The sequence below is a fragment of the Gavialis gangeticus genome, unplaced genomic scaffold, assembly GCF_001723915.1.
Source record: "Gavialis gangeticus isolate Ggan-Ray unplaced genomic scaffold, GavGan_comp1, whole genome shotgun sequence".
Classification (NCBI taxonomy): domain Eukaryota; kingdom Metazoa; phylum Chordata; order Crocodylia; family Gavialidae; genus Gavialis; species Gavialis gangeticus.
Window position 1 is genome coordinate 13,054,539 of NW_017729008.1, and position 11,439 is coordinate 13,065,977.

Genomic DNA, 11,439 nt, shown 5'->3' on the forward strand with positions numbered 1-11,439 from the left:
AGGGGCACCAGCAGGGTTGGGGGTGCTGCAGGGGGCTTTTAATTTTAATAATGGATTTTGGGGGGGTTGTCAGAGAATTCATGATTTTTCATCAGAGAATTTGTGATTTTTTTATCACAGAAAACCAGTATGCGAGCAGCTTTTGCTTCTGCTAACAGATTAATAAGGAAACATGGGCATTAGAAGCAAGAAATGGCAGTGAGTTGCTAGAAAATTATTTTTAAATGGAGGCAGTTTTACTAAGAAAGGAGCAATAAGGACAGAAAGCAAAGGTAGCATAGCTGTCCCCTGGGTGGACTGTAAGGATACATGCATTGTTAATTCTTTTATACCACACCCTTGCCATTTCCTCTGTCAGATGCTCATCAAATGATGGTCAGTGTGAATGTCTCCCTAACATTGTGGGCCGTCAGTGTAATGAACCATCCCCAGGCTACTTCTTTGTACCACTGGATTATTATATCTATGAAGCAGAGCATGCAAAGGCACTCTCTGGATCTGCACCCCTGGTAGGTTGTTTTGTTTTCATTAACAGTATGCATAAGGTGGTTTAAATTGTTGTAAGGGAGTCTCAGTTGCTGAAAGTGAAAAGTGGGTGCCAAGGAGAGGGTGCTGTAGCTGAAGAAGAAATTAGTAGGAGAAAGGAAGATGAGTCAGGGAAAGTAGATTCTCCACCCTTGCAAGTTTAAAAGGCACTCCTCCTTCAGTCAGTGAACTCCACTGACTGAGGCACTTACTGGAGCTAAGAGAAATACACACAGGTGTCCTTTGCTTTCTCCAGTGATGGGCTCTCCCTGCTGTAAATCTGAGCATCCTAAGGATCTTTCTCACTGGCCAGTGACCCCAGGAGGCCATTACGGCAGCTGAATTTGCCAAGGGGCAGGAATAACCCTAGCCATAGTATCTTATCTCTGATGTTCACACAGCTTATGTAGAAAGGAAGCTCTGGCGGTGTGTGGCAGCTGTGGAGTGGATGGTCTTATGGAACTTTTTAGACAAACGGTTGCTTGCAAACACAGGGAACTATATTTGAAAGCTCAGATGGCCTTTTCCAGTCCTATGTTTCTATGGCACCTGAGGGGATGGTAATCATCTCTGTTTCATTATGTCAGCTTTAGAGTAGCTGTGATGGGAGGGAGAATCTAGTTCCGTTATGATCCCGTAGACTCACTTACATGGTTTTAGAAACTGACTCTGAACTGGTCAAGTTTTTCAGGTTTGTATATAAGTAAGTCATACTTCAGTTTCCCAGAATATTTTTAGGGGAATATCCAAATATAGACATAGTTAATTTGCATGCAGAGTGCAAGCCTGTTTCTGCTGGAAACAAGATTTCTACATCGCCAAGATTTTTACCAATGTCACTCCTTTATGTCATCCAGAATCTGCAAGGAGTAATAGTAACCATTATTTAATTGCAGTTTACATATGAAAATGTTCAGTTTTAATTGCTAGCTCTTATCAACCTACATGCCAATAATGATATAGAAAACAGTTTTCTGGGACATAAGTCTAAAGCAATGTATAATTGTGCACATGGAAATAAAAGTTATTTATAACAAAGTGAGTGGGAGAGTTTTAAACTTTCTGTGCCAAATTCTTAGTTATATAAATGTATATCAGCAAATAATTTAGCCTGTTTTTTTAATTTTGAAATTACAGAGCAGTTGTTCATTTAAAAGTGCTGTCATCTAAATGCTCCATTTTTTGCTTTTAAGGTTAAACCAACAACTTTTCCAAGGTGTGATATCTATTTCCAGCAGCAAGGATATGATTTCACAATTGAAAATGGAAAGATTATACTTAACAGGAGTCAGAAACGAAGCATGAGAAAAGTAGGTCTGAAACAGGTAAGCTAATACAACAGTTGAATGACAAAGGATGCAACAAGTGCTGCTGACGTTTAACACTGCCACAAGAGCACTGGGACTGGGATAGAGTAAACCACTGCTGACTATAAATGTAGAATATGCAGGCCTGCACCTCACAATTGAGTTTTTCAGTACACAAATGGGTTGGATATTACATAAATCATTCAAGAAAACCTGTCTATGTACACAGCTCATTTTGCCAGGTATAGACTATAAGCTTAGACCCAAAGATTTCATTACAAAGGAAAACCTAACCAGGAGAGAAGAAAAACCCTTTTTCATAATTTGAGGTCTATTTTCAATGTTTACAACTTGCTTGGATTGTAGATTCATATCTGTTAGATATATGGGGTGGGGTTTAATAGCACATATTTTGCTTGTTGATTAGGTGATGCTGACTAGCTGCTGAAGGTAATAAAGTACATGGCAAATGTGCACAATTTTTCAAAGCTTGTGCACATACCATTGATTGTTTAAAGTGTTCATATCTCTTTGCAGGGTTCAGTCCAATTTGGAAGGAACTCTATTCTGGACATTGTTTTCAGAGAGCCTCTCCCAGGGAAACCTGTCACATGGACAGGGTCTGGATTTGCCCGTGTTTCAAATGGAGCCGGATTAAGATTTATTATCAATAATATTCCCTTTACCATGGACTTTGACATTGCCATTCGTTATGAGCCTGAGGTGCGTGAAATCAAAATTTCAATTAACCAAGAATACTTTTCATACTTTCATAGTTTCTAGGGTCGGAAGGGACCTGAGCAGATCATCGAGTCTGACCCCCTGCCATGGCAGGAAAGAGTACTGGGGTCAAATGACCACAGCAAGGTGTACATCTAGCCTCCTCTTAAAGACCCAAGAGATTCTAAGAGATTGTTTCACAGCAGGTTGAAGCAGACTTGATTAATCAAGTGTGCTGAAGCATGGAAATAAATGTGCTCCAACAGACCCTGGCATCACATTTATTAGTGCCCTGCGCTGTAAAATGGTGGTGGGATGCTTTGAACTAAAGCTTGTTTGATGAGCTTTAGTTCAAAGTGCCCTGCCACCATTTTTCAGCATGGGGGATGCTGATACATGGGACACTCAGGCACTTTTAATTAAAAGCCCTTGCTTATTGAAGTGCTCCCCAGCGCTTCCCGGAGCATGTGTAAAAATTCCCCTTATGAACCTTGGGACGTGTTCTTTGACCACTTTGAGCTATTTTGCCTTGTTTTCAAGTAGGGCTATGCTGTTCTTTTTAAGCTGACGACACCTCTTGTCTCCTTCTCCATATAGTATGGGCAGCTTCTATAACTACTATATTTTCTTGGATACAATACACAGTTTTTCCTAAAATCAGCTGTTGTAATTTGGGATGTGCATTTTAAACAAGGAAATATGATAAGAACACAAGAATTGCCATTTACTGGGACAGACCATAGGTCCAGCTTGCCCAGAATCCTGTATCACACAATGTCAAGGAGTGGATGATGCTGAAAGGGAGAATGAACCAGGATATAACCAGGATTTTTTTCCCACTGTTCCTTTCTCACTTACAGTCTCCAGCATTTAAGGTCTAGGGAGTTTTAATTCAAAGACTGTATTCCTAACTCCCATGCTCAATAGCTACAGATGCCCTTTTCCTCCAAGAACTTGTCCGTTTTTGAATCTGGCTAAACTGTCAACCTCCACAACAGCTGGTTGCAGTGAGTTCCACACTTCAGTGACATGCTGTGTGTAAAATAACTTCCTTTTGTTAGTTTTAAACTTATTGCCTACTCGTTTCATTTTATGACCCCTAGTTCTTGTATTGTGTGAGAGTAAATAATAAATCCCTATTTACTTTCTTTTTATTTAGTATTTTCTAAACCCTTATCATGTCCCCACCCCGCAAGTGTCTCTTTCCTAAACTGAATAGACTTAGCCTCTTTAGTCTCTCGTCATCTGGAAGCCCCTCAATACTACCATACTACATCCTTGCTCCTCTTTAGACCTTCTCTAGTTCTTCTATATTCTTTTTGAGGTGTGGAGATCAGAACTGGGCACAGTATTCAAGGTGTGGATCACCATGGATTTATGAAGGGGCAGGATGATACCTTTTTGTTTTGTTTACAATTCTCTTCTTAATAATCCTGAACATTTTATTTGCCTTTTTGATGGCTGCTGAGCAGTGAGCTGATATTTTTAGCAAACTGTACACAGTGACTCCTAGATCTCTTTCCTGTCTGGTAACAGATAATGCAGAGCCCATTGTATAAGTATAGGTATTTTTGCTTAGGTGCAACCCTTCACACTTTTCTACACTGAATGGCATCTGCCATTAAGTTGCCCATTCACTCAATCATGGCAAATCCTTCTATAGTTCCTCTCAGTCTGCCTTGGTCTTTACCACTTTGAATAATTTTGTATCATTGACACATTTGGTCACCTCACTACTCACCCTCTTTTCCAGATCACGTCTGAGTATGTTAAATAGCACTGGTCCCAACACAAATCCCTGGGGGGCCTATTGTTTATTTCTTTGCATCCTGAAAACTGACCATATATACTCACACTTTGCTTTTTATCTTTGAGCCAATTTTTAATCCACAAGTGGACATTCCCTATAATCCCATGACTACCTTAGTTAAAATCCTGTGATGGGGGGACCTTGTCAAAGCTTTTTGGAAGTCCAACTATTTTGTATCAACTGGATCACCCTGGTTCACCTGCTTATTGACACCCTCAAAGAACTCTAGTAGGTTGGTGAGACATGATTTCCCTTTGACAAGGTCATGTTTATTCCTCCCCAACAAGTCACGTTTCTCCATGTGCTGAACAATTCTCTTTTTTGTATTATTGTTTCTGCCAGTTTTCCAGGAACAGAAGTTACTACTTGCTTTGCCTTTCAGTAGCATTGCTGCATTGATGAGCATGTGAGAGAGAATGTGAGTGTTTTTTTTCTCCTAATTTTTTCCTACCTGCTTAGTCTTTAGAAGACTGGATAGCGAGTATTGCCGTTAACCCCCGTGGAACTTTAGCAAATGAATGCTGCAAGAACAAGCCAGACCCACAGAAGCCATATGCATTGGCCCTACCAGCTAGAAAGAGGTCTGGATATTACCTTCTTTACCACTCTTTTTTAATGTTCATGTGCTCTTATTAAGTTGTTGTGATAAGTTCCTAGGAAAGTGAGAATATGCACAGAATACTCCCAGAATTAGGATGATGCATGTGATCCTTCACATTGTCAGGACACCATAGACAGCCATGTGATGCAGAGTGAGAGTTTGACACTTTAGCAACTGCTCCAGCAAAAGTCTACTTTGGCTGAAGTGCACTTTTGCATCCTTGAGGGAGGAATGCAAGCTGAGATCCTGCCCATATAGTGATTCTTTTTGGATAATAGATCAACGGTTCAGACACAATGTCAGGGATTAGGACCCGTTTCATTAAAGAGATGGAAAAACTGATTGACACCAGTGTTGTCCTTAGCATTTCACTCTCATCAGCAGGGATCCTGGTTTTCACTGATAAAAAAATCACAAATTCTTTGATAAAAAGATCAAAATTATCTAATAAAACCCCCAAATCCATGATTAAAATGAAAGGCCCCTCACTCCTTCCCATAGCCCCTCAGGCCCTACTGGTGCTTCTCACTCCCCAACCCCACAGCCCCCTGGACCTGCTTTTGCCCCTTACTACTCCCACAGCCCCCTGGCCCTGCTTGTGCCCCTCACTCCTCCCCACAGCACCCCACCCAGCCCTGCTTATGCTCCTTGCCCCCTCCCCACAACCCTCTGCCACCCCCAGCCCTGCTGGAGGGGGCTCCCAGCTGTCAGGGTTCCTGAGGCCAGGGACCCAGGTCCACAGCCCCCTGCCCCCAGAAAGAGGTGATGGCTGCTGCAGTCAAGCAGAGCCTGGCTCCCTCCCCCCGGCTTGCTACCTGCCTACTGGAGGCGTGGGTGGGGGGCCCAGCTCTCCTCCTCTGTGCACACTCCTGGGCAGGGGTGACCTGTGCCCCCAGATCTGTGGTCAAGGGTGGATGCAGGTTGCCTATTGTGGGCTTGGGCTCCCCACCATGCTGCCCTCCCCTGCGGCCTCTGCAGCCTAGTGGGTGCGACCTGGCAGTGCAGGGAACAGTGGAGCCGTATGGGGATCTCCCTGCCACTGCGAGCTCCACGCTGCCGTGTTGATGCGTTCCCTGCAAGTTTGCAGCAGTGAGGGGCACAACCCTGTGCCATTGCTCCTGCTGCTGCTGTGTGTGTAGGGGATGTGTCACCAGGGCAGCACAGAGCTCGCAGTGTCTGTTCCCTCCAGTGCCAGGTCACATCTGCTGGGCTGTGGAGACCCTGGGAAAGGGCAGCAGGGTGGGGAGCACGAGCCCACAGCAGGCAGCTTGCCCTGCCTCACGCACAGATCTGGGTGGCATGGGTCCCCCAGCGGGTGCCACCCCACAGGCCCCCGGATAAGCTGCCTGTGGCCTTGTCCCACACCCTGCCAGAGCCCTGCAACAAGGCATTGCAGCCCTGGTCCCCAAGCCTCACATACTGTCCAGCACTGCCCAACTCCCTCCCTCCCTATGGGGGCCTCATTCCTTCCCCCCCGACACACACACACACACACACACACACACACACACACACACACACACACTCTCTCTCTCTCTCTCTCTCTCTCTCTCTCTCTCTCTCTCTCTCTCTCTCTCTCTCTCTCTTACTTACCTGCAGGAGTTGCTCTCCAGGCTTCCTGGTGGCCCCACGTATATACATGCACATAGTGCCTTCCGCCTGACCGTTCTGCTCCTGCTCCCCCCAACCCCTTGCAGGCTGGAACTCTGCCAGCCTGCAGAGAGCTCTTTGCAGAACTGCAAAATCCACAGTTTTCTCCAGTAAAATGAGATATCTGTATTTTCCTCTGGTAAAGGGTAAAATCCATGGTTTTCTATGTTTTTCCATGGGAAACAGAAAACCTGGATCCCTGCTCATCAGACTGAAATAGTTGGCAGAGAGGGGCAGAGAGGGCTTCAGATTAATATCTCTTTCAAACAAGAGTGGTTGGAAGTATACACGCATGACCAGTGACTTACAACCTCCACAGCTATCCTAAGAATGATTATGTGAGCATTGCCAACACAGTTCGGGAGTTAGGAGAGCAGCAATTAATAGAATGTTTTTTGCAAAATCATCTTTTTAAAACCAATTCAAATTTATATTTATAAAATACCACTCTAGCCTTTTAACAATCATGGAGACTGTGTGGTGTCATAAACAAAAATGACATTAAACATAGAAACCAGTTACACACTCCTCCATATTAAACGCCAACATGGTATCTCCTCTCCTGAGTATGTGTGTGTGTCTCCCTGCCTCTTTAAGACAAGTGAACACAGAAGACTATTCCAAATCCTTTTCTTGAGTAAATGACTTCTACTTATTGACTGTCTGATAAAGGAACATTGACTTTTAATTTTGGTTTACTCCTTCTAACAGAATTGCACTTCTACAGACTCCTTTCTGCTTAGAACCAGGAGCAGGGTATTCTGTAGATGTTTATTTTTCTCAGCCTTCTGCCTCTGACTCAAAGACTAAATCAGCCATCTTGATTGATTCAGTAAGTAACCTTGCAGTCGACTTCCTTTAATAACATTGTATCTGCTTCCAACTTTTACAGAGGCATATTCCAAATATTTGCTAAATAGTTTTTAGAATGCTAGTTTTAATTACTGAAAACAATTATTTTATTAGAAAAATAGAGATTTCTATGTACTAGTTTATATTTGTATACTAATCTGTGTACAAATTCTGCAACAGCATGGCCAGTTTAAGTAATTGCACATGGTAACAGCCAGTTAGGTGTGAAATGCATCATTTTCTGTGAGTGCACTCCAAACAGACTTAGGAAGTATTTTACTTCTGTAACTGTACACAGAACTTTGTGCACATGATTTTTTTGAGAACTGAGTCTAAAATGTATGATACTCTATTTTTCTATGATTCTGTAATCATGTAAGACCAGATGTGTGCAGCAGGGCAGCCCCAGTTGCTGGTGCTGATGGCCGCAGGGCGTTCACATGCCACTGTGGCAATGACCATTTGTGCTCCTTTCCTGCCCCCACCCCACAAAGGCAGCACCCAGGACTGCTGCCCCAGTTGTCCCCTATTAGTTACATTACTGCAGGGGTGGGCAAAGTCTGTGGAGACCCCAGGAGCATGGGGCCATGACAGCGCAGGGTTAGTGCCTTCATGGAGCCACTGTTATTTCTAGTGCCTCCATGGAGACCAGCCCAAGCAGCATGCTGGCAGGGCACATGTCTGGGTGCGGAGCTGCTCTGGGGCCAGGACTTTGTAGCGGTGACAGCATGGGCTGGAGCCAGGGCAGAGCTGTGATCTGCTGCCCCAGGGGCATGCAGGTAGCAGATTGCAGCTCTGCTTCAGTTCTGGCCTGTGCTGTCACTGCCACAAGACCCCAGCCCTGGCCCAGAGCAGCTCCGCACCCAGCCATTGGCCCTGCCAGTGCACCACTTAGGCTGGTTTCCTTGGACATGCTGCCCCTCTGCTGCCACAGCCCCGCCACTCCTGGGGTCTCCATGGAGACTGGCCAGAGCAATGTGGGCAGGGGCTGCTAGAAAATGGAGTCCTCCACAGGCCCAATCCGGCCCATGGGCCAGAACTTGCCCACCCCTGCAGTAGTGTAACTATTGGGGGACAACTGGGGCAGCAGCCCTGAGTGCTGCCTTTGTAGGGGTGGGGGGCATAAATAGTCACTCCCACAGTGGCAGATAACTGCATAGCTGCCATCAGCACCAGCAGCAGGTGCTGTCCAAGCATCGTGGCTGCACTGGGTACAGAGCTGTCATGGCCCCGCCACTCCTGGGGTCTCCATGGAGACCTGCTGGAGCAATGCAGGCAAGGGCTGCTGGAAAATGGAGTCTGACCACCAACCAAATCCTCCATTTTGCCCACTCCTGGCCTAACACCTTAGAAAAAATGTGGGATGAAGTAAAGGAGCAGCAAGGTAGAGGATCTAGAAATGGCTGAGTTCTGGGTCTGTAACCATAAAGTGTAGAATTAAGTAGAAGAGACTGGTAAGCTATAGTTTTCTGTACACCTACACAAATATCTAATCATTTCTTTCTTGTCAAACCTCAAGCTTGGCCTTATTCCTAGAATCAGTTCTGTGGAGAACTTGTGTAGTAAGAAAGACTTGGATGAGTATCAGCGGTATCATTGCACTGAAATTGCTTCAGAAGCTGGACCTCATATTTTACCAGAAGTATGTGCAAGACTCATAGTGAGCATGTCTGCTCATATTCACAATGGAGCAATTTGTAAGTATCAGTTCCAACAGGATGGTATAGGTGCTTCTGCTGCTTGCTGACTTACCGTGTTTTCTGTAGAATACTGATATTTTAACAAGAGTACTCTTTAATTATGTATGTGTAAGTAGTCATTTAGTAAATCTTGCATTTAACAACTAGAGGAATGCTGAGCAGATATTCCAGTATGCTTCCCTGCAGGGATTCCTCAAGCTCAATCGATTTCTGAAAACAATGGGGAAGAAAGCACCAATTGCCTCCTAGCTGACACCACTCCCAGCCTACCCCCAGCTCACAGATGAAACTTAAGTTCTGGAGGCGAGATGGCTCTGGGCAGGGTTATCAGCTGTCAGTAAATTACTGACTGTTGGTAAAAAAAATCAGGCTAAGAATGGCTATCAGTAATGTCTGTAAAAAAACAAACAAAAAAAAAACCATTAGTGACCAGTAAAAACACTACACAGTTGTAGCTTGATTACAGTTCCAACAGACAGAGCAGAGCAGTATCACCTGCTGTCCGAGTAGGAGTGCAGCACCATAGAAGGAGCATTCTCTCAGGCATGTGCTGCTGCTGCTGCATCCCAGCCTGTCAGTAAAACTGCTGGGCCACAAGCTTCATGGGAGAGTCTATGCTGGGAAGTGGGGTAGCAGAACTGGGAGTGGTAAGATGGGGGGAAAGGGTTGGGGGAAGCAGCATGGTGCAAGGTGCAGTGTGAACATTAGGGCATGGAGGTTCATAGGAGGCCCCTGCAAGGGGGCAGCACAATTTAAAACTATTGCTGCAGTCAAGTAGGTTTGCCAACCCCCTCCCCCCAAAAAAATATTATTGTAAACTTTTTGCCGAAAACCAAACATTTCCAGGTTTTTTACTCTGATTGATGTTAAACCCTTAAATTACATTGCAACCGTTTTAACTATGACCTAGCAGCAGGGTTACATTTATTTACATCAGGTAAAACATATCAGTAAAAACATGTGTCCGTAAAAAATGGTTGACTGTCAGTAAAAAAAAAAAAGGGTTAGCAATGCTGGCTCCAGCAGGGAACTGAGGCTTGTGGGACCAGATATTGTTGGTAGGGTCCCCCTCTGCTCTTTCCCTGCATACCCTGTTAGAAGCCTAGCCCCTGTCTGCAATGTGAGAAGGGTCAATGAACCAGTTCACATCCTATTGGTACAATTAAGGGTAAATTCTTGCCTACAAAGCAGTGAATGGAAAGTCAATTTGTCCCTCCCATATCCACCCTGCCCCGCCATTCTCTGCCAGAAAGCTGTGCCCCCCTGCCCCTCTGAGCGCTGCCCACACCACACATTTCTTTGGAGGGGTTCTGGGGATCCTTTCCTCCTAGTTTTTGGATATTAATTACTGCCCTCTAGGCAGTAGAGTTCAAATTGAGGATGAAACAGGCCTTGGAGCAGGAGGTGGGGGTGGGGAACAGTTCATTCTGGGATGCTGAAAAACAATATCTCTTTGGAGCAGGTACACATTTGATGTTCCTGTCAAAGATATCATGACCCCAAGATAAACCTTGACTGTGAAAGGGCAAAACTTTCTCGTTTGTAACTTTTTGTTTGCACTTGTTATGTCAGAAATGGCTTGAACATGCATCTGCCTACACTTTGGCACATCACAAATGCATTTGGAATGGCACAAATTGAATAGGTGCCAAGGACCTAACTGTAAGACTTTTTTGTTTGTCCATTCCCTGGGACAGCCTTTTTCTTGGAACACAACATATAAAAAAAAACACAATATTTCTGGTTTCTTCAGAAATCATTACAGCTACTTTGGCATGTTTCGCAGTATAAAATCCAAGTTTTTTGGCTTTTAGGAGCAGTGTATATAGCATTTGTTAAAGAAAACTAACTTTTTTAGGGTCCTAAATTATAGTTTCATAGTTAGTAGGGTCGGAAGGGACCTGAGCAGATCATCAAGTCTGACCCCCTGCCATGGCAGGAAAGAGTACTGGGGTCAAATGACCCCAGCAATGTGTTCATCTAGCCTCCTCTTAAAAACCCCCAGAGTAGGACCTAGCACCACTTCTCTTGGAAGTTGGTTCCAGATCCTAGTCGCCCTGGCCGTGAAGTAGTGCCTCCTGATGTCTAGCCTAAATCTACCCTCTGCCAGCTTGTGACTGTTATTTCTAGTCACTCCTGGTAGTGCTCAGGGGAACAGGGACTCCCCCAATGCCTGTTGGTCCCCTCTGACTAGTTTGTAACAGGCCACTAGATGCCCCCTCAGCCTTCTCTTGTGGAGGCTGAACAGGTTCTGGTCCCTTAGCCTCTCCTCGT

The 11,439-nt window shown here is 44.8% G+C and overlaps 1 protein-coding gene across 1 annotated transcript in view; it reads left to right on the forward strand.

Moving 5' to 3' along the window:
• LAMB4 (laminin subunit beta 4) overlaps positions 1 to 11,439 on the forward strand; it is a 91,114-nt gene that overhangs the window by 55,553 nt on the left and 24,122 nt on the right. Inside the window, exons 14-18 of the mRNA XM_019509398.1 lie at positions 359 to 509; positions 2,370 to 2,555; positions 4,822 to 4,943; positions 7,325 to 7,445; positions 8,985 to 9,162. Of these exons, the coding sequence (XP_019364943.1) occupies positions 359 to 509; positions 2,370 to 2,555; positions 4,822 to 4,943; positions 7,325 to 7,445; positions 8,985 to 9,162 (758 nt within the window). The remainder of the gene's footprint in view (positions 1 to 358; positions 510 to 2,369; positions 2,556 to 4,821; positions 4,944 to 7,324; positions 7,446 to 8,984; positions 9,163 to 11,439) is intronic.